Source organism: Manis javanica, chromosome X, assembly GCF_040802235.1.
Source record: "Manis javanica isolate MJ-LG chromosome X, MJ_LKY, whole genome shotgun sequence".
NCBI classification, from domain to species: domain Eukaryota; kingdom Metazoa; phylum Chordata; class Mammalia; order Pholidota; family Manidae; genus Manis; species Manis javanica.
Window position 1 is genome coordinate 74,013,941 of NC_133174.1, and position 24,818 is coordinate 74,038,758.

General features: G+C 36.0%; 1 protein-coding gene across 2 annotated transcripts in view; it reads left to right on the plus strand.

The window, feature by feature from the left end:
• Nucleotides 1–24,818, plus strand: part of DACH2 (dachshund family transcription factor 2) — a 722,046-nt gene that overhangs the window by 255,411 nt on the left and 441,817 nt on the right. For both annotated transcript variants that reach the window (XR_012127367.1, XM_073227574.1), the window contains exon 3: nt 19,938–20,050. Coding sequence is in view for 1 of the 2 variants with exons in the window: in XM_073227574.1 (XP_073083675.1) it covers nt 19,938–20,050 (113 nt within the window). In the remaining variant the exon portion in view is untranslated. The remainder of the gene's footprint in view (nt 1–19,937; nt 20,051–24,818) is intronic.

A 24,818-nucleotide genomic window follows, 5' to 3' on the forward strand; every position in this document is an offset into this window, starting at 1 on the left:
ATTTTGAGAATGTATTTTGACCATGAAAACAGCCAAAACATTTTGAAAATGTTGACTTTAAAAGTGTTAAGAGGATGCTCTCAAAGTTTAAAAAAGGTTAAACAAAAATGACAGTGTGGTACAGTTGAAAGAACAGTACGAAGTAACAGTACTAGGTTCTGGCTTTGACTCTGTAGCTTACTGGTTGGGTCACCTTGAACTGATCACCACACTGCTCTTGGCTTTCAGTTTATTATCAGCAAGATAAGGGAGCTATAGTGAATGCCATGTAATCTACATCTTGCATTTCAATAAACATATATTGAATACATGTGTCTTCAAACATTAAAGTATCCTTTGTATTTTTAAATAAAAAATGACTGGGGAGGAGTCAAGATGGCAGCATGACTAGGGCAGTGGAAATCTCCTCCCAAAACCATATATATTTTTGAAAATACAACAAATACAACTATTCCTAAAAGAGAGACCAGAAGAAACAGTACAACAGCCAGGCTACATCTACACCTGCGAGAACCCAATGCCTCATGAAGGAGGTAAGATATAGGCCACTGCCTGGTGGGGCCTGAGTGTGCCCCCCACCCCAGCTCCCCAGTGGGAGGAGAGGAGTCAGAGCAGGGAGGGAGTGGGAGCCCATGACTGCTAAATACCAAGCCCTAGTCATCCGCACCAGGAGTGCAGACACACAGTGCCTTGTGTGCTGGATACTAGGGAAATGGAACAGTAAAACCTGTGAGTGGGTTCCCACAGCTGGCGCCCCTGGGAAAAAAGAAAAGCGAGTGCTTTTTGAAAATCTTAAAGGGACAGGACACAGTTGGATGGAAGTGTCCTGGCACACTCATCCTAGCAGCTGGGAATCCCGGGGAACTCTGGGTGCCGTAACCCCCTGGGTGGCAGCACAGCTCTGAGGCCCCTCACAGTGATAAACAACCTCCCACCCATTCCCCCTCTGGCATGGCCCCACCATAGCGGAGCAGCAGTCTGAGACCGGGCACACCCACAGCAGCCACACAGAGCCTCCTCCACAGCCGCATGGGCCAGACTCAGAGGCCCTGCCTGCACGCAGCTGCCCAGCATGAGCCGCTAGGGTTTGCAGTTCTCATCGGAAGGGAAGGTGACAGGCAAGCAGAAAGGGACTTTGTTCTCTCAGCTGACACCCGCGCCAACTGCCTACAACTACCTCTATTGCCATGAAAAGGCAGAAGAATTTGGTACAGACAAGAATAACCCAGACATCCCCTGAGAGGGAACCTGGGTAGATAGATTTAACCAAACTTCCTGAAAAAGAATTAAAAATAAAGGTCATAACCATGCTGATGGACATGCAGAGAAAAATGCAAGAGCTAACGGATAAAGTTGGGAGGGAGAATACAGAAACAAAACAATCTCTGGAAGGTCTTAAAAGCAGAATGGAAGAGGTGCAAGAGGCTGTTAATGGAATAGAAATCAGAAAATAGGAACGCAGAGAAGCTGATGCAGAGAGAGATAAAAGGATCTCCATGAATGAAAGAATATTGAGAGAACTGTGTGACCAATCCAAATGGAACAGTATCCACATTATAGGGGTTCCAGAAGAAGAAGAGAGAGAAAAAGGGATAGTAAGTATCTTTGAAGAAATAATTGCTGAAAACTTCCCCAAACTTGGGGAGGAAATAGTCGCCAAGACCATGGAAGCACACAGAACTCCCAACAGAAGGGACCCAAGGAGAACACCAAGACACATAATAAATAAAATGGCAAAGATCAAGGACAAGGACAGAGTATTAAAGGCAGCCAGAGGGAGAAAAAAGGTCACCTACAAAGGCAAACCCATCAAGCTATCATCAGACTTCTCAACAGAAACCTTACAGGGCAGATGAGAATGACATGATATATTTAATGCAATGAAACAGATGGGCCTTGAACCAAGAATGCTGTATCCAGCACGATTATCACTTAAATATGAAGGAGGGATTAAGCAATTCCCAGACAAGCAAAAGTTGAGGGAATTTGCCTCCCACAAACCACCTCTACAGGGTATTATAGAGGGACTGCTCTAGATGGAAGCACTCCTAACGCTAAATAGATGTCATCAGAGAAAATAAATAAATAATGACCCATATCATATTTTTATTTTTCTAATGGCAAATCCTCTTTCCCTTATGTTTTATTCAAAGAAATAAAAGCAAAGAAACAGAGCATAGTATTCTGAAGCCTGAATTAAATATTGCCAATTATACAGACTGTGTGCCCTAGCACTTACGGATGGATTCAGATTTTTCCACTACAAGTCAATTGTCTCTAAAACCAGTTTAAATGGTTTCTCTCTTTGCCTCAGTTTCTGGACTGGGAAAGTAAAAATACCTGCATTTAGCTTGTGTTAAGTTTGATACAGAGAAAAAGAAATGAATATAAAAACTAAGTGAACCACAGATAGTAATTTTTTCCACCTATACTATCATTTTTGTTTTAAAACTTTAGGCAGCTTATGGAGTTCTAAGACTTTTATTCAAACAGCATGGATAAGAAGTTTTGATAAAAAGCAAAATTTGATATTCATTACATACTATACCATGGTGAAAGCAAAATGTTACATTAATTAAATAGAGTATACTGATTTATCATTTCTAAGGTTCTTAAGTACATCACTACTACCAATAACAGCTGTCAAATTATTAAGCACTATTATTAAAGTCTATGCACCAGGCACCACTCTGCCAGCATATTTTCTCTGTCTTTTGTGTGTGCTTGTGCGTGTATATACATATATCTTCAACATACTCTTAGAGGTAGGTGTTAATATTTCCAATTTGCAGATTAAGAATCTGAGATGCATAGAAGTTAAATAACCTGCCTAGCATCAAATGCCTCACCAAGGTACAGCTGGCAAGAGGCTCAAACCTGGTCTACCTGATATTAAAAGTTTAAAACTTCTGTGTTTCTTTGTCACACAACTGGAAGAAATAACAGCTTTTCTAATAGTAATGCAGTAGATAGGTGAAGAGTATGAACTGGACAGTTTCATCAGTTCCTAGAGACCTTTTCACTTTTCACTTGGATTTTAGAAAGAGACTATGATAGAAGCAATCTTGATTGCCCTGACAAATGATCTGTGCAAAGCAAGGCCCCAAAGTCAAACTCTGGTCATAATTCTTGGAGGTCTATTTCATACCTTTGACTTATAAGGCCACAGGTGTTCTCAGCCCATTAGTGTGGCCTAAATGGAGAGAGTGCTGGCCCTGCTCTAGCCTTACCATGGTTGTTGATCTCTGTGTAGTTTTGAATGGCAGGGAAACCCATATGGGTGCAAGTGAGCAAATATTATAATGAAGTTACAGGGAGATGTAGCTGTGGCATTCTGCATACATGGAACAAGATTTTAGCAAATGAAGAATGGTATCAGAGAGTGTGTTTTTATTTATTTGTTTTTAAGGATTGCTCTTGATTTGTGATTGCTTCTAAATTAAAAGTTTTCTTTTGGGGTCAACTTTTAAAACTCACAAATAGTTACTGAATGTCTACCAAAAGCCCAACACTTTTTTTTTAGCCTCAATGATGTATGTAAGTAAATATAATGATGTAGGCATCATCAAGGTACAGTTAGGAAAATAACATTAATTAAATTTTAAATTGGAAAGCTACATGAGAATATCAGCCTAGGAGGTAAGAAATGTCAGAATGGAGATGAATGGAATGAACAAGTAATGTTGTAAATTCAGAGCTGTAATGGGCACATAACTCCTAACCTCAACAACATCTTCCAATTAATATATTTAATCTCGAATTTTTTTCCGGTATAAACCACTATGTCTGTCCCTTTTCTATCTCTGAAAGTTGTATACCTTTATCTCCCTTCACCATATCTTGTCTTTTTTGGAGATTGCTCCTTTCTTTTGATATTGTTAATGTACAGTTACTTGAACAACATTATGGTTACTAGATTCCCCCTACTTTCAAGTTCCCCCCACATACCCCATTACAGTCACTGTCCATCATTATAGTAAGATGCAATAGAATCATTACTTGCCTTCTCTGTACATACTGCCTTCCCCATGTCCCCATCCCCCTACATTATGTGTGCTGATCGTAATGCCCCTTTTTCCCCCTTATCCCCCCCTTCCCACCCATCCACCCCAGTCCCTTCCCTTTGGTAACTGTTAGTTCATTCTTGGGTTCTGTGAGTCTGCTGCTGTTTTGTTCCTTCAGTTTTTTCTTTGTTCTTAGACTCCACAGATGAGTGAAATCATTCAATACTTGTCTTTCTCTGCCTGGCTTATTTCACCGAGCATAATACCCTCTAGCTCCATGTCCTCTTTTGTTTTATGTCAATGAAATGAGCTTTAAAACACAAGAGCATTGTTTGATGCACCAATATTTACAGATAGAAGAATATATGTTCTAGACTAGTGTTGTCTGATAGAAATATGATGGGGGCCACACATGTAATGCCCATGTGAAATTTTAAGTGTTCTACTGGCCACATTTAAAAGTAAAAACAAATTGGTGAAATTAATTGTAATGATCTCAAATATCAATGCAATATGTAATAATATAAAAATATTAACAATATATTTTGCATTATTATTTTTGGTATTAAGACTTCAAAATTCACTGTGTATTTTAGTTACACAACATCTGAATTTGGACTAACGATATTTCAAGGGCTCGACAGTCATGTGGGACTGACAATTACCTTATTGGACACACAGCTCTGGACTTGTACAGACAATTAGGAATTCAAGCTGTGCGACTTTGTGCAAGTTATTTAACCCATCTTTACTCCACGTTTCTCTTTTGGAAAATGGAGTACAAATAGCAGCTATTTCATAAAGTTAGGAATAAATAAAGTCAATATGTATAAAGACTCAGTGCTTGATACATAAGTTTTCAGTGTTAGGAATAATCATTATCATTATTTTACATAGTATAAAGTAAGACAGATATTGTACAGATAAACTTTTACATTTCAACTATAACTATATTATTATATAAAAGTAAATTTTAAATGCAAGAAGCAGTATGCTTTTCAAAGTTAGAACTATGATAAGCTATTTCTTTAATAGCTAAATTCATCCTTGTTAAATACGCAAATGAAAGCGAGTTCCCATAGTTTTGTATGTGGCTGAACAATGCCATTGGAGATACATTTGCATAACAGGTAGATGATTTACAGTAATATCAATTGCTAAGCTCCTGGAATAGACACGGTGTTAGCATGTTCATGTTTTGGAAACACTTCTATTTGTGTGCATCATATTATCTGTACTTTCCAATGTCCGAACATACATAGTGTGACTCATTCCTCAGAACTGTCCCTGCTTAGGAATCTGGCAGTTACTTGGCAATCACCTTTGACTTCCTGTTTTTACTTTGGATATTTTATTTCAGTAGTAATCATATCTGTTTTACAGTTATGAATTGCCATACATTTTAATGAATTATAACAAATTACAGAAGTAGCCTCAACCCTTTTATTCATATGTCAATATTTTCTCTTTAGCACTTGAGTATTTAATTTTTGCCTGTTGAATATCATTTCTCTCAGACCTGTATGATATCAGGTTCTGAAATATTTAAATCAATTAAATTTTCTCTTTGTCACTGGCAATCTAGTCAGTTTTGATTTATATATTACTCACAAATATTTGTTCCTGGTTATAGAGCCTGATAACTTACTTACTTTGTATTTCTATGATGGTACATACTTACCTTTAAAAAATCATCAACATTTTAGATGTTTTCATGGTATCAAACACCTTACGTTGTAACACTGTGCATTAAGCACCAGGGTGTGCATAGGCAGTTTCTTTTAAAATATCCCACCTAGATTATATAAAACAATTCTGGATCTGAAATAGCTAATCTTAACTGGAGGTAAAGACATTGTTGCTCAGAATGCAGTTAGGTTTAGTATGTCACCCATTTACCTTGTGGATAGTTAACATACAGAGAAGGAGAATTCTTGATAGTCTAGGAATATCAAATGAAAAACAGTCTTCAAAGAGGTGGGAGTTGCTATTGAAGTCTCCATAAGCCATTCTGACTGCTGTTTCCTCCTGTAAAAAGACAGCAAAAATTGCCCTGGATGGAGGCAAGTGAAGGCTCTGTGGGATTATCATGACGATCTTAAACATAAGGAACAGAAGACGTCATTTAAATTGACATCTTCAGTTTACAAGTCAGACTCCAAAGGAATGGAGTCCAGGGTTTAGGTGACTTGCTGAAGATTGTAGGGATAATAAGGGCAGTTCCAAATCTTTTGTAGCACTTACATGCCTCTAACTATGCTCATTTTTAGGACTACTAAACATTTAGGAAACCAGCTTTCTGTATGTTTTGATGCATAAACATGTTTCCCATAGTTAAGTTTTGCTGAACTCAGATACTGTGTTTCTTAATGATTTTTCATTGCAGATATAATGTTTTTATCTTCAATTATGTAAAGAAACAAAAATGGCAAAAGGCCAAATGAAAAATTACTTGAGTCAGAAAACATGGCCACAGTGCTTTCCTTTCAGTTGTGGGCTGGTAAGTGCTTAACAACTGGCTGGGGGTTAGGGTGAGAGTGGAGCCCTGATTTGTAGTACTTGCTGGTGTAAATATTCCCACCATGGCCTGTTTCAAGCTACCTACATGAGATCTCAATGCGAAGTTAGGAGTTGTCCCATGCATTTGATGCTTGCAAGCTGGTACAGTTGGTTCAAGCACGTCCCTGCTTTCAGAGCACAAAGGACAGAGTGGGATACAATTTGGGGTCTTTTTTTTTAAATCTCACTTGGGTCTTGGTTTCCAGTTTAGGTCCATATACACACACATACACACATTCAATTCCCTGAATTTAATGTTTTTGTCTGCATCCTAAACCCAGTATCTACTGCTTTGATAATAGATTGCTATTTCTTCATATATTAAAAATATTACTTTGAGTTACAGATGCTTGCTGTAGGAGGATGTAAGCCTTACCATTAATCAGTACATTTCAGGAGAATAACAAAACAAAATAAAACAAAAGGAATTTCCCAACAATACAAGTAGTGATATTTGGACAAAATCCTCATGTCTTTGAATTTAACTTGAGGTCCAAAATAATATGACATACTTCCTTGAGGAACATCCTTTATGCATATCCCACACTCCCACTCACTCCTTCAAGGAATGAAGTTGTGGAAAAACAATGCCATTTGAAGTAGTAATCTTGAAAAATAAAGTATAAACTTGCAGTGTAATGTTTCAAAGGACGGAAACATCTTGTATTCATTACAATTTGTCTGGAACACAACTTAGTTAGACTTTCTGTAGCACTCTTAGTCAGAGGTGATTAAACACCAATTTTAGAGCACCAACAATTGCACAATGTTAATATTTAATTAGCAAAAGGGAAGCACCTGTAGTGTGGAGGAAGAGACTCCAAGATTAGACTATAGGCATTCAGTTTGTAACAAAAGACAAATTAAATGAGCACACTATTTATCTTCAGGGAAAATATAGTTGCTAAGTTGTTAGATAGCCCCAACTCATGGGTAACCTTTTGCATGTACATTTCATTGCTGGCTCTTTACCAATAAATTCCAGTGAGGACTGTTTATGACTTTTCCTGTCCTTCCAGCACAAAGGCAGGCTGGTTGCACTTGGGATGATCAGACAAATCTATCACCCCTTCAGTTTAGTATGTCATGCTTTGCACTTGCCATGTTACCTCTCACCCAAAAAATTGATTTGACCTCTCCTCTCCCACCTAATTCCCTTTGTCATCAGCCTTCCTGTATTCAAAAGAATGAGATTATTTTAAATGCTTTCTTAACACCTTTCCTTTACTGCCACTTTCACATTTATAATTATCCTTTTATGAAAGGATAAAAAGATTTAAAATGATTATTCTTGGTAACAGGCCTAAGGTGAAACTCTGTTGTATTTAATGTGTAAATTATAATACGTGCAGTGGTTAAGACAGGTTTGTGAAATTCTCATGTAACCACAGAATTTCAAGGAAGCTGTCAGAGAGTTTGTACTCTTTAGTGGCTAATATTCATTGAGAAGTATCTCATAATATGTTATATTTGAAGGGTAAATGAACAGTTTAAGTTAAACACAACCACTCACTTTCTAGAAGACAGGAAGATAATGGATACAATAGCCTCTCAGCAAGGGTTTAGGAAAATGCAAAACCCCTTCCTTCCTCACTGTTACTTTGAAGCTTATTTGAAATGATTAATTTTCCTGTGGCTTAATGTAAATTAAGAATTAAATAGAAATTGTTACCTTGATGACCTTGCTTCCCTAGTTTCCAAGCTAAACTTGTGGATCGCTTTTCAAACCAAATGCATTTGAAGCAGAATCACTCCTTTCATCTAAATAGGAAACTAAAGGAAAACATTTTTCAGTTTTTTTCTCCTGCCAGTTTTCAGAAAAGCTCCTTTCTAAATTTAGATTGCAAAAATATTCAGTGTGCTTCTTGCCTGTTGCACTAATTGTAACCCTGACACCTGTTAATTTTGGTATTTTAAACCAGTTCTGGGAGAGTTCAGGAGAAAATCAATACAATTAACTCTTATTTGTACCTTCAGAGAGAGCTCCAAACGAAGCTCACACAAGGGCTTCCATAGTAGAGCACGGAGCATCCTGATAAAACATTCAAAATAATTCTCTTACTTCTTCCTCCCACTCTCCTTGCTTCCTTCCTTCTTTCTTTCTTTCCTTCCTTCCTTCCCCCGCCTCATAGCTGATGTTTACCTTGTACCAGGAACTATGCTAAGCGCAATTTACCAATCTCGTTGCAAGAAGGTACAGTCCCTATTGATAAGAAACTTAGAGTCTAGACAAGTGGCTCTATTCTATTTACAGTTAATTTTTTTTACAATAGGCAGAGTAAGACAAACTGCCCACTTCACCATGGTGCTGAGATGAATTTAATTTACATTCATACAATGCCCCAGATGATGGAAGTGCTGTATACATGCAGGAAATGCCTTGCAGTTCTGAAGATGGAAGGAGGGTTAGGGTGAGGGTCATCACTGCATCTTTCATGAGGTGGCTGCTACATTGCTCGTAGGACACCGCATTGATGGGGTTAAATTGCCAAAAGTGTTTAAGATCTTTAAATATTCCATGGTTTTGACCTTAAAAAATACTATTTTGTTTCAGAAAGGAGAAATAATCAACAGGTTCTTCTTGCTTCAGGCAGGCTTTAAATTGTATTTAGCAATTATGTAGGAGGAGCCTCCGTTAGTTGAATTTATCTTAGAAAAAAGTTATCAGTGATGAAGCACGTTTAATTTTAGGATATAAAGGTTTATTTCTATCTCTCTCCTCCTGCCTTGAGGGGGTGTTATTGAACAGCGTATTTGTTACTCTCTAGCCTGCTGGGCCAGAAAATAGCATCTCCGCAAAACAGAAAATAAATAACCCCCAGAAAGAGAAAGTCCAAAGACAAAGAATGTATAGACTGTGAGGCTCTGTCACAGAAAGCATTTTCTAGTTCAATAATTATAATAATATTAATATAAGAATAATGGACTAGATAAAGCATGATATCCAAAAACAAAAGCAATGACACACGGAATACATGCTCTCATTTCCCATTAACACTTTGAAAAGGTTTTTAATGTTTTTTTACTCCCTTTCTTTCTCTATATTTGGAGATAAATTTTGTACTTTCCAGTGTTAAGCAGTGAACATAAGAACATGTACCTATTCGTTTACTCACATGCAGCTTTAAAAGCTGTGTCAGGACATTTCTCTAACCTTGAGCAGTGCTCTGAGTTTAGCCATCAGGAACATGCCCACCACAGCATATCCTATTCTTCTAGACCTGTACAGGATTTGAATCTAAGGCACCTTGTGGATAAACTGGTGAAGTTTGGCTTCAAATTTATCCTGAGTTAATTCCAAGTCAGTTTGAAGGACTTGGATCACATTGCCCTTTTTGTAACCTTGTCTTGTTGCTAGTGGGAACAGTAGGATCATATCGTCTCAGTGCTGTCAAGAGATTCTCACCTGGAATGGATAACCACGTTAGCTGTGGGTGCTCTTCAATTTATTTCACTTCAAAGAGTGGTAAAACATCCTAGTGAGAGTCAAATGTGCTCATGAGGGAACATTCAAAATGGTTTTCAATATGTTAATTATGTTGATTTTATTTTTTGTTTGGTTAAAGAAAAGACATAAGTTATAGGTACGGGGGAAAATACTACGTTTATGAAAAGTTTATCTTTTATAGGAAGAGTTCATTTATATTGGGTGAGGGGAAGGTAGAGGGAAATAGGAAAATAATTTTTGTTAGCTGTGAGATTCGGTAAGTTCTTTTACTTTAAGGCAGTGAAGTAAAACAATATTTTGAGAAATTGAATAATGAAAGTGATAGTGTTTTTGAGTTAGAAAAGCTAAAAAAGAAAAAAAAACAGCTTTAGGGACACCCTTGTAAAAACATAAAGTGAGTTGTGGTGCAACACAGCACTAATATATAAAATGAGAATCTATTTAAATTGGAAAATTCTGCTCAAAGGTACTCACACATTGGGAGTTTCTTTTCTTGCAAATTATTTTTCTATGGAGAATTTTCGAGAGAAGAAGTTCCGACTCCTCAAAATTTCTTAAATCATATCTTTTTGGTACCCATTTAGCAGACAGTGAAACTGAAGTGTAGGGGGATGAGTTTTTTCAGAGTCACAGACAGAATCAATGTCACAAATTCAGTCAGAGTTTCTGGGTTCACAGTCCATTGCTGGCTTATTAAATGGTGCTGCCTTGTGGAAACCATGATTTAGGAAGAAAAATGATTTATTTGAAAAGTGTGTTTACCTGTATCCAGGCTGCACTGTCTCAAGATTTACTCGTTAAATTTGAATCTATCCCTACTTCCCTCGACTTCAGTATGAGGGTGAGGGAGGATGGGAAACTGTGAGACCATCCAGTTGTTCATATGCATGCTCACTGCCAGGGAAACCTCAAAAATCTTCATGCCCATTTACTGAAGTTTAGCAACTTATCCATTATTATGCCACAATTAGCAACAAAGATAATTAGAACTTAATTCACTATTTACCAGTCAACTGCCATAATCTATTCCTTTTTTTTGTACTCACAAAGGGTTTTAATTTTACAATTATAAGAGCATATTTTGATATTATTGGACATAAGAATTGGATTGAATAGATGAAATGTTGCCATTCAACCCATGGTTATTAAAGGAACTGTCTTTATCATTTCAAAGTGGGAAAGAGATGTGGAGCAAAGTGTTTTTGGGAGAAGTGCCTAAAACGTGTTTTCCTGTCAAAGTGAGGAATGGGGAAGGTAAAATAATGAGAAAGAAATCTGTGTGTAAACATGTGTGTTACATGTATTACAGTTACCTTAAAAAATTAGAATTGTGAAATTAAAGTGTAGAGTTTGAACTCTTGAATTCTGCCTTAGAAGCAAGGAATTCTTGGATATAAATTAAGTAGGTGGTAGGATATGCTTGGGAGAGTTAGTAATTTTTTGGTACTAGCATTCAGATGAAAAAACTACTTTTCTAATATGTAAAAAAAAAAAGGCAGGATGTAGCTCTCTAGCTAGGTTTTTTTGGCATTCAGAATGATTTCAGTGGAAATTGTAACTATTGGTACCTGCAAGCATAGTAACAATGCTCTTACATTTGTATAGCATTTAAAAAACATTGTGGTAAAATACGTATAACAAAAAAGTACCATCTTAACCATTTTTAAGTGTACAGTTCAGTACTGTTAATTGTATTCACATTATCATGCAACAGGTCTCCAGAACTTTCTCATCTTGGCAAAACTGAAACTCTTTTGAACGAGTCCTCATTTTCCCCTCTACCCTTGGCAAAGACATTTCTCTTTTCTGTTTCTATACATTTACTACTCTAGATATCTCATATAAATGGAATAATTTAGTATTTGTCTTTTTGTGACTGCCTTATTTCACTTACTATGATGTGTTCAAAGTTCATTCAGGTTGTGGCAATGTGTCAGAATTTCCTTTCTTTTAAGTTGTATAGCACTTTTAACTACTCAAACCAGTGTTCATATATATTGACTAGTTATCTACGCACAACTATCAGGTGAGGATAATGACATGGTGTTATGTACACATTTTGCCCTTTTTGGGGTAATTTTCCATATAACCAACCCAACAACCTAATATAATTTAAAAGTGAAAATAGATGAGAAAGTGGAAAGCTACATATAGTTTCAAGTTAATGAATTATCTGTATCTGATGTGATGTGGTTCTAATGACCAGATTCCTAGATTATTTAGTTTACATTGCTAATCTTAAAGTGAGGAAACACACCTATGATAGCCATGTAATTTGCCTGCAGTCACACAGGTCAATAATGGCAAAACTGGTATATTATTCTGTTATTGTACAACCAGTTGCCTGAAATTTAGCGACTTAAGACCACAGCCATTTATTACCTCACAGTTCTATATGTCAGAAGTCTGGAGGGGCTTGACTAGGTTCTCTTCTTAGAGTCTTACAAGGCTGAAATCAAGGTGTTGGTCAGGCTGGCTTCTTGAAAGTTCTGGGGATGAATCTGCTCACTAGCTCATTTAAGTTGGTAGAATCAATTGTAAAAATTGTGTACCTGTTTCTCAGCTGGTTGTCTGTTCAGGGTGGCTCTTGACTTCTAGAAGCCCCCTGTGTTCCTTGACACATGGCCCCCTCCGTCTTCAAATTAGCAATGGTACATTCTTGATTTCCTCTCTGTTTTTAAAGGATTCGTATAATTAGGTTGTATCCACCTAGGTAGTTTCCTATTTGATTAACTCAGAGCCAGCTGATTACTTTAATCATATCCGCGTAATCCCTTTTGCCATGTAATGTAACATAATCTCAGACATAGTATCTTTATCATAATCACACTTCTAGTGATTAGGGCTGGAAATCAGATGGAGGAGAATTTTGGAATTCTGCCTACCAAACCTGGGATTAGAATTCAGATTTAATGCCTACTGCTTTACTCTGCACCACACTGACTATCTAATATTATTTAAAGTAGTTTTACTTTAGTATGAGTTGCTAAAATTTATCCAGTAGAGCAAAATTTTAAAGCGATTTTAAATCAGCAAGGAAAATGGCTTCTGTATTTATCAGTTGAATGTGTGCCTCTAGGTTATATCCTTAACCACAGACACTAATGCAGTCAGGTTAATTGTGTATCAACTATCCTTCAATAAAAAATTAATTGACTAATTAAAAAAGAAACTACTTTGATTTATAGAAATGCAGTTGGCTTCCTAAACACCTTGCTCAACTTCCTAAGGTCTCCTTAGTTGTGATATTAACACCATGCTCTTGCATTTTCTGATTGACATTTAAACTTGAAAGGTTAACTATTGAGATCATCATGGGATTAAATAGAGACTGATAATTATCAGTGCGACTTCGTTTGCCAGACATGAAAAACAGTATTTTGGCTAGTTGTAACAGGTTCCCTAATGGTCGTACTAAAGTGTCCTTTGTCTTAGTCATTAAAGGAAGCCTGTATGACGGTATGAAGTAAACGGCAGTAGCCTTTCAGGAAAACGCAGCGGTTACAGCAGGTGTACCAAAGGCTTCTTAAGGCAATGGAGCATAACAAAACATGTCTGAGGAACCCTAATACCTTGAAGATATTTCACAGAGAAAATGTCCTAGGGTCAAATACTATGCTTAGGGGATAGTGAATTAACTTGTCCAGCTAGAACAGAAGACTCATGTAAGAAGTTACTAGAGAAAAGGGAAGAAAGACATGTTGGGTTAGATTGCCAGACTAAGGCATTTGACTTTATTTTGTATGCAGTTAGGAAGTACTGAAGGATCTAGAGAAAAAGATGATGAAAGAGATGTTGCACCCAAATTTATAGCACAGTTTACGTAGAATGGATTAGAACCTGTTAAATGAAGCAACCTGTTAAAAAGAGCCTGGGCATGAAGTGATGAGGGCCTGAATTAGGGTGTTACAGATAGGAATGCATAGAGGTGGGAATTTGCAACATATATTACAATGAACAAAAATACTGGGGACTGAAAATAAAGGGAGAAGATGAGGGAAAATCAAAATTATCCTCATGTTTATAGTGTTGATAGCCAAAAGCATACCAATATTGCTGAGAAAACAAGAGAAGGGAGGACTGGAGAGTGGGATTTGGGGTGGTACATTTTGAATTTGAGATGCCAGTAAAATATATCCAAATATGAATATTAATTTCTTATTCATTCCATTAATATGAGATGCTTCACACAGTGATATACTCATTGAATTCAATAATGCCTTGGTAGTTTAAAAACATTGTGTGGCAATGATATGATACACCTTAGAAAGGGAAATCTTTATTTATTTTGATTTACTCTAAAGATTTAGTAAGGTACATTGATTCTACTGATGTTAATAGGAATTACACAAGCAGAACGAAAAAAAGAGGCTTCTAAGAATTCAAGTCATACACCCCATTTGTTATACAATCTTTGTTAGTTATACTAAGAGCTTTGTTAGAATTCAGTCAATTTATGACAAAAAGTAAACTTGTTTAAAGGTGCTAATACCAGGCCTACAGCACATTCAATTTAAACAGGGATCAGAGTCAGGTAAATGAAGTATAAAATAGCTTCATAGTTACACTTTCTATCAAGTGAATAGTTAACCCTTAAATTGTCTATTATATCAGTTTTCTTTTTTTATTGAAGGAAAAACAGAAATTCAGTGTTAGCAAGGGAATTAAACATCACAATTGAAAATACTAGCTATAAATTATTCAACTTATTACAAGTATAATATTAATGCATAAACTTGGATTGGTCTACCTGATCCTTGATATTGTAATCCATGACCCATTAACAAGTGGAGGCTCATCCTTCATCCCCTGAACATCCTTATGTTAAAGATAATTTCCTTCTCTAACTCTAGTGGAATGCTGGTGTTAATGCTTTTAATATATCCAAATTTAAGGTTTGGTTATGCCTATAAGAACTGAAAAAGGGAATAAATGGTAATGCAACATAAATGATCTTGCGTCTGGTGTGTTTCTTATTCCTTTTATTGATAGCTCCTAGAGACATCTTGAGCCACAATTTAAGTTCCCATGAACCAGGGGCTTATTGATGCCCAGTTTAACATAAGCACCATTTTATGAGAGTTACCATAGTGACCAGGTTCCAGTTATCAGCTTGAACAATTTCACATATGATTAATGTTAATTGCCCATTTTGCATGGATGACTTTTTCCTGGTTGCTGAATTGGTTGCTGCTCCCTTTGATCTGGTTGGGAATACAATCCAGTGCAAAAGTTAGACAAGTGATCAGTTTGCCAACACAGAGAGAAGATGGATTCAGGTTGATGTGAGGTCAGAGTTTGTTTCTCTTCATAAACACTGAAAGGTCAGGTAGAGTTTAACTACCATTGGCATTTCTGAAATGTTGTAATAAATGTCAGAGCTAAGAGATTATTATTAATCCACCATGCAATTAAGGGTCTTATTGTTCTGGCAAAAGAAGATTCTTATTTAATTTAGCAAGCACATTGAAAGTCATAGTGGCACTCTTCCAGTCAGGTAAACAACACCTTCAGAGTTAATGACATTATTGGCTTCTAATGTAAGCGAGAAAGAGACACAGTCAGGGATTAGCCCAGGAGATTTCAGCCATCAGTGATAGCTCTGAAAAGTGAATCCCAGGGCAGTACTAACAGCTCCCACTTCAGGAATCCAAGTGCAACTTACAAGTGGCTGCTAATACCACCCTGAACTGCCACTTTATCATTAGCAATTTGCTCAGTTTGTCCCAGAATGTTCCAAGTGATTCTTTAAAATGTAGTAAGCCAAGTTTTCATTGAAGAGGATAACATGACTAGTGATTCCTTACCAAATTGTGTGCTGACCATATGATTCATATTAAATATCTCAAAAGCTCATGACATCTCCACTTTATTAACGAGACTTTTTTCTTTGAAACAACAAAATCATTCAACTTTCTCAGTTGCTTACTCCTTGGTTTATATACAAATGGGCAATGACACGAAATAAAAATAATTCCAACAGTGAAATTGAAATTTTTTAATCTTAATGAGAAAAGTATCATTTACTTCATCTATTACAACTGGGAATAGATATGTCACAGAATGTGTTGTATTTTATTGACACCTGAAGACCTACTGAATCTCCCTCTTAGGGAACTGCCAACTCTACAGAGTTCATAAACTGCAAGGTAATACTGAATATAATACCACTTCAACTGCAGAAATATGAAATACTGTTGACATATATTTCAAATACGCTTATTCTTTAATCTCAAGAAGCTGAATTACTATTTGACTTCTAAAGTTTACAGAGCAGAGGGAAAAATACATATCAAGATAAATTATGTAAAAGGTGACTTGTACCCAGAGAAAATCAGGATTCTTTGGTATTATTTCCCTCCAAACCACCTATAATACGTTACACCTATTGTTGATTCTATAAAGCTGAAGCTCTCAAAGGTTTACTTTAGCTATTTAATAAAAGTTTTGCTGTTTTACAGGGTTGTTTGCTTTGTACCTTAACACTTTTGTTTGTGGTGTTCATTTGTGGTGCATCTACTGGACCACTTAGGTTGGAAATGAAAAAAAAGCCTGTTTTATTTTACTGAGTACAAATAATCTTGCAAATAAACAGAAAACAAATAATTGCCAACAAGCATTTATCATTCAATTAAACAGTAATTACATGGTTATTTGTGCCCTGTAAAATAAAGCGTTACTGAAATCAGTAATGCAATCAATGTTTTAGCAGAAACAGAATGCTGCAACGATGGACCTTTCAACCTATGCTGATTAAATTGTCATCCAAATAATAGTTTCCTAGTTAAATCACCACATGTTTCTTTGTCTTGATTAATATGTAAATATCTGCCTGATGCTAATAAAGCTCTTAAAGATAAGAAGCATGGCAAGATCATCTATCAAGAATGATCTTCCCCAACTTTCTAGAGTCCTCCATAGTCTTTCATCATGTTGTCAGGCTGTGTTCTTTGAAAGGAAATGGAGGAACTTTAGTGTTACTAAATGTCTTACTACAGAGGATCATTAGGTCTAAAAGTAAGAATAAAGCTAGCTTACATTTCTATATGGAACTCAATCACTTATAAAGCACTTTCACAAACTTGATTATAATTAATTTACTCTAGGGGCCCAAGTACTCTTTCTAAAAGTAAAAACAAAGTCATCTGAATGTGACTTTTGCTAACTGGTAAATTTAAACAGGTTTGAAAGTAGATATACACAATAATACTCACTGAAGAGTTAATCACAAATTTCAAGTAACAGGTCAAACCTACAACTCTATCACTAGACAATAAGGCCTCAAAGGAAGAAACTCTTCTAAGTTCTGACAATATGTCAATGAACAAATGGACCCAAACCCTCACCCTTGTCAAACTTACATTTTAACCCTGATACCTAGTACCATGCCAGACACACACTGAATGGGCACCTACTACAGCTATGTTTACTGGGTGATGGAGTAAGTAATATTGCCACTGCACAGGTAGAATTCAAAGGGACCTTTACTCACCGAGTGCATCTGGAAGCTTATGGGGTCTCTCAGAGATAAGACTGTGTGTGGCATCTGCCCTTCTCTAAACTTGTACACAGTCAGATTTGAATGGATCATATTTTGAAGCTCCTATGATTGTTGTGGAGTCAAAGAATAGAGCAATCTAAGGGATACTTGGAAACTTCAGCAACAGTGAAATATTTCCTATTATTATTAATTAACTGAATTAATTACCATTTACTGGACCCTACTGCATACTAGATACCATGAGAATTGTTCAGGATACAGTGACAAAACCAGAGATACATGCTGCCTTCATGGAACATACATTCTAGTCCAGGAAGACTAGCACTGATTCATACAAACACCGTAAAATTATAAACTGAAAAGGATGGAGAATGTGATCCCAGTTTATAGCATATGAAACACTACTACCAAGCCATTTGTGACATAATCCATGAATTCTCCAATATAGATCTGATGGTGGGAAATTTTAGCAATTTTTTCGAATCTTGGAATTCAAGGTAGAACCACCAGACGAAGAGGCCTCTAAAGCCTCCCAGGCCTAAAGTCAATTTATGGAAAACAGCTACTTCATGTCATGAAACTGACTAAGAAATTTACAACAGAGCTAGTTAAACCTTAGAGCTTTCAAAGTGTGTCAACAGAGGGCTTATCATATAGACGGGGAAGGAACATGAGGCTGCTTACCTCTGGAGGCAGCCTTTCTGAAAGTGATCATGAGCATGAAGACAGTGACACTGGAAAACTACATGGTAATCAGGTGGACTTGAATAAAGTTAGTAGGCTTGAGTTTTGACAAATAGAAAGATACAAAGAAGCCCTTAGAACGTACAGATTTGGTGAAGATTATTTAACAAAATTACAAGCTGCTGTGTAATGACTGGATATGTCCTGATGAACACTGTTCAGTAATCTTGGGATCCTTTAGGGCATTTGCAGTAAACAGCATATTTCTCTTACCACTATTCCTTTAAAAAGTTAGGACTCCATAAGACAGGTAAGGGCAAACAAGAAAACAACTCTGAATTAAATAAAATAAATTATGGCCAAGAATTGTGTAGAAAGATGGAGAGGAGAGAGTTTATAAAATTGAAACATTAAATGAGAAAAACAGAATCTTTCATGCTAGCTTGATATGCAATATTGATAAACAATGAAAGCAAATAACACCAGCACAGTGTATGAAAAATGAGGTAGGTAATGGTACCTCTGTGTAAAGTTGCTAGAAGTTCTCTTCATTTAAAACCAGAGTTTGCCTTACACTGATGGAACACTTTGCTACTGCAAATTTGATGGAGTGAAGTTTAACTTAAATTTTTTTGTGAACTAAGAGTCATTTTTGGAAATGTTCTATATCTGAACCTCATGTATGTTTGCAGTGTGGGTTATTTAACATAGTATTTTGCAGTCTTTTGTCAAAAGCCCTTTTATTCAGCTTTGTAAACTGCATTTCTACTACAAAGCAATGGCAATGTCTTAGGCAACATTAGAAAGTAATATTTGAGACATATTGGGTGACTTGAGTACAACTTGATCCTAATGTTCGTTGACTTACAAGTCTCTTCATTGTGGGGACAGCTTCCAATGATGTTTTCAGTACACTGACTGTTAGGGTCCAAGATGGAGGTGTATACTGACTTTTTATTTCATGATTTTATGGATTAACATTTGCAACCACAATTTCTGAACTACTTACACTAAGCTGAAGAGTGTGCACATAGACTAGGTTAGGTTAATGTTACAAGTTTGTCCTCAACTCCTCAGTTAAAAACACCAATCAATCTGTGAGAAAAACGATCCTAGACTGGAAAAGTGGTGGGTTTTGTTACTGCAGCCACCCAAAGAGTGCGTCCTGCTGTTACATGGCCTGGGTGAAAAAGTAGGTGGGGTAAGCCTACTGAGGGTGGGGCTGGGGGGGCCTTTGTTCTTCATTGGCTACAGGCAGTTGTAGAAATGCTACTAAACAATAAAAATTAGGTCTTATTCTACATTTTTCAGCTTGTTACTTCTCACCTTTTACATGCTGGTCAGAGACTGAACTGCTTTATATTCTATACAATCTTAACTCTCTGAGTCATTATCTCAGTCTATCTCAGTAGCATGTATTAATACTAAGGATCAAGTGTAGTTTTAAGAACAGGGGGTAACTTTGTGGGTTTGCCATACTAACAGGTAAGCTGTATTGCTAAGTGCTGGCTTGTAAATGGGATCGAAACTAGAAATTGATCTTTTATGGTGGCAACGCTTTCCATAACTATGTTGAGAAATTTAGTTGTATTAGTCTTTTAGTATAAATCAATGAAAATAGTCTTTAATATAAAACTCTATCACTTGGCAATTAAACAAGACTTAGAAGGTGAATGTAGCAAGTGATGGTATTTCCAAAAAGAGTGCATTTTTAACCTTATTTTTCTTTGTTTTTCAACAGTTCAAGGCCCGGCAGGCCTCCTAAGCGTTCTTTGGGAGTGTTGCAGGATAATGCTCGCCTTCTGTCCCATTCAGTCCCAGGCCTTTTATCACCAGGATTTATCAGTCCGACAGGTAATAAATTCCATCCGATGATCAGCCTTGTCTCTTCATCCTGCCCAGCATTTGAAATAAACTAATATTGATCTAACTGCCTTGTCCTTCAGAGCTTTTTAAGCTCTACTAGAGGTTACGTTATTGAAATTTTTGAGTATTCATGAAAACAGTTTTGTTACTCCAGTGACTCAAATCAAATGGGCATGACTTTAAAAAAAATTTATTGTCATTTCCTTCCAGGAAATTCCTTTCAAGGCCTTATTGTGTGTGTGTATGTATGTTTTTAGTTGTTGAAGGCAGGGTTGGTGGGGGGGTCACTGGCCAAACTAGCATTTTCTAGAAGCCTTTTATACAGGACACCTCTTACTTATATGTCTCAGTGATATTCTTTTTATTTCCAAGGGTTCTGAGCATCTCTGTATCTTCTCTAAGTTATTAACCTTAGTTAAAAAGTAGAAAGAACTATATGACAAGTGGTCATTGTCTTAAATAATGATTCGGTGCTCTTCATTGAACACTTTGATAAGCAGCACTCCCCTAAGAATACCAGTCTCATAAACTGGCATTGAACCTTTTTGATTCTCTAACAAAGAACCGAAAAGTACATAAAATGAAAAGAAGCTTGATATTTCTCTAATTGTAACTTTCAAATCATTGAAGTTTTCGGGGTAGACAATGAATTTAATGACAGTGGGCTCTTTGTGCCTTCAATGATATGGTCATTTACAAAACACTACTGTGTTTTGGGTATTAGATCCTAGGCAGTGCAGAATTATGTGAGTAGCAGTCCTTGTCAGCAGTAGAATTAGGGACTGAAGTGTGATGGAGATTATAATGCAAGCACATACAAGGTGGTATAAGATCACACAGATGGGAGCAACTATAAATCAGTTTGGAAAGTTGAGTAATGCTCAGAGAGATGGAAACTTCGGAGCGAAACTAACTAAGTCTTATAAGTTGAGTTTTGGACATATGTAAAATCAGTGAAAAACATTCCAGGCAGAGAGAAGAAAATAGACAGATACATATACACTGATGAGAATAAGCCTAATGTGCTAGGGGGAAGAGTGATTAAGTTGAAGAGACTGGAGCAGATATTTGAGGTGGAAGACACATAGGCAATATGGCTAGAATAGAAAGGGTGGGAAAAGCCAGCGTTTTATTTATTATATTTAGCTGTTTAGGATTTCCCCTATAGACCCATGTTTTTTTTTCCAAAATGCCATTCAAGGACCTTCCTTACTGGCTGACATGCAATTGGGAAAGTTCTTGCAGGTTCCCCACTTCTGCCTCAGTTAAAGTGTTATGTGTTCTAGTTCACAGAGGATTTTGTTTAAATAAAAAAAGCTGCTGTAGGTAAAAGGAACTACAGCTAAGTAACAGTAAATGTTACAAAAATGATTGCTACGGAGAGTAAATAGCAATGAAGTCAGGGAAAAGCAGAAGGACAGTAAGTTGCTACAGTTCCAGGGAGAAGTACTGAGGACCTGAACTAAAGAAAGTTCAGTAAAATGGAAAAGAGGTTCAGAGTTGTTTAGCAATTTGAATTAATCACAATTATTAATTGATCAAAATAGAGGTGAGAGGATAAAGATTAGGATGCTTCATGTCTAGCCTGGATGACAAGCTGGATGATAGTACATTAACTAAGATAGAGAATTTAGGAAGACACTCAGGCTTTGGGGAATGAAATTTTAGAATTTAAGTATTTATAAACAAATTCTGATACAAGAATAAAGTAGCCTTATACATGCAAATGAATATAGAGGGAATAACAGTGCTTGAAGTATACCTTCTTGCTCAATAAAAGATAATCTATTTCATGACTTCTAAAATACTTTGACAGATTCTAGAGATAGTACCATGTAAATAATCAGATCTGTATCCTGATTTTGAGGGAATGGGTAGATGTAAAAAAAGCATTTTAAAATTGCCTGAAGCGAATGTACTTGAGTAAACTTTAGTACCTTATCTGTTGAGGAAAACCCATAATATATATTAAGTTCCTACTATGTTCCAGGCATAGGTGCTAAGTGTTTTATATACATGTCATTTACTCTTCATAACAGCCTTATAAACATTGTCTTCATTTTTCACGTAAACTATCTTTGGCTCAGTGAGTTTAATTGCTTAAGGTCACAAAGCAATTGAGTGATAGAATTGGGTTTCAAACTCAGGTGTTTTAAACTCTACAGCCCCATACTCTTTCCTTTCCCTCATGATGTCTTATAGTACATGTGAGAAACCAGTTTGGGATTCATCTTCACCTAGTTTACTTGACCATATTTGCTTCACTTTCTACAAGGTATTGGAGCGTTCTTCCTTGGAGTAGAGCCTTGGACTTCCCTCTTCCAACTTGGACTTACCACCATGAAAGCCATTGAAATGAAGCTCCACAGTTCTTAACGTTTGCTTGCACCTAGAATGAGATAGAGATACGTAAGGGATTGAGTGGGGAAAGTCATGAGCCCAATCTGTCTAAAGGCAGACAGTAGAAAAAACAAATGGAAAGAAGGAGGAATCTGCACTGCATAGCTCTACAGTAATTCTTCTGCTTAGTTTACATGAAATTATTTTACATGCCCAAGAACATCTTACTCACCTATAGTCAAATATAAGAAGAAAAATGGTCTGTAAAGCCAAGGAGAAGTAATTCTGCAATTATATACTATTTTGGATTAGACACACCACTTTACTCCTCCATTAGCAAAAGTAATTGAGATAGAATCAATTCTCAATTTAGTTATCAGTAAGTTTCATATTTCTCATTGTACTTATTATTTATCACAAACTCAACCTTCATTAATTTTATTTAAAAATGCTTTTGAAGAATTTTAATATGATTTATTATGGGTTAAGAATTGACAATTATCCTTTTTTTTCCCCAAATGATTATTGAAATGTTTTACAATACTTTTTGGTTTGAGGTCCTTGTGTCTCAAAATATTTTTTTTTGTAGAGAAGGAGGTAATGTTATACAGCTGTGTATAATGTTGCATACAACTGACAAATTAATCATTGAAGAGTCTGCTGCTACCTTCTGTTTCAATGGTACATGTGTGGAGAAACTCCTTTGAACCCTGCTAAGTTTGCCTAAGTAATGTAATTTATTCTGCATTTATTATATTTCTTTCCACTTTTAACTTGAAAATGGGGTCTAAAGGTAACAAAATAGAATGATCATGGTATCCCTTTTCAGATATTGTGATGGTTTTTTAATGTTATTTTCGCCTTTAAATTGTTTTTCATCCAGCAGTTGTAAGCAAAAAATACAAATGAAAAAGGTTAGAAATGGTTAAGGCATCATCATTAGATTTATTTAAGAAGAGTTCCCCATTCATGTGTCTTGACAAGTAAATCTTTAAAAATGCAGAATAATATCAGGGATGACATACTGTTTTATCTGCTTAGCATAAAGGTAATTTCTATTTTTACATGACTTCCTTTTTTATTTGTATTTTTTTCATTTTAAAGATGTTTATTTTCCTCTTGGTCATATTTCCCCTACATAATGGACCCTGATTCATTCAAAGTCCACTAATTAAAAATTTGAGATGATTCAGAAAGTGGCTATGCTAAAGTCTCTAGTATTAATAAAAATATCTTATTTAGCAAATTAAATTATAAAGAAGAAATTTTATGTGTGTGTGTGTCTGTGTGAATATGTGAATGGGTGTAAGGTCATTAAAATACTTGGGAGGTTTAAATGTACTTAGGTTCCTAAAAATTACTTTAGCAAGATCTGTTTCTTTGCAAATAATCACTATACTAATTGTATATTAACAATGATATGTAAAAGATGATAGGTCTTTATTCACTAAGAACCCAGAAGATCTATTCTTGACAATATTGTCTGATATTTATTTAGATATCATGTCTATGTAACTACAGTCAGAGAGAGATATGGTATCTATATATTTATCTATGTCTGTCTGCTTATCTATCTATCTATATAAGTATCTATATATCCATCCATATCTCTATATCTATATCTAATAGATTTCTATAGTTAAAGATCTATATGCATTAATTATTTTCATTTAACATATATTTGTTGCACATCTATTCTGTATCAAACTATATGAGGAAACTTTACAACACCTTACAATAAAATTCATTTTGAGAGTTAGTTTTCCCAAATTTCATCCAGCCTTTACCCTAGCTATTAAAAAATGATGAAGTTTGACTGTGTTTTGCCTTTGTATATTGAAATGCTGATATTTCTATCTCATGTTTCTGTTTCTGTTCCTGCTGTACAATCCATACCTTACTTCACTGATAGCACGTTAATATATAATGATCTTATCTTCTAGTTTTTTCTTTAAAATATTTTGGTCTATGGGGTAAAAAGAAGAGGGAACACAATCACCATCTTTCTCTGCAGCTCTGCAGAAGTGCTAATATCCCTGGATCACACTGAAGGGCTGGATTAGTTGTGCGTGCTTTTGAATTTCCCAAATGATGACTGCTCCCTTTTCCTCAGCTTATGAAGCATTTCAAATAAACAGATGTGGAATTTGGCCTGAGAGAGATTTAAACTGACAGCTTACAAGGAAGTAATAAAGTGCCTCAGATGAAATTCTTGTAGTGTTCATTACTTAAAAGGCAGCAGATTCTTACACTGTTTTTTTCTTTGGCTCTGCTATGGAAAAATATTTTTAGGAATTTCAGCTGTCATCGAAGTCCTTGGGTAACTAACTGAGTCTGTGGAGATCTACTCTAGTAGCAGTAGCTACAACATGCAACTCAAAATTGTCAGAGTCATAAGTAGAATTGTGCCAAGTCT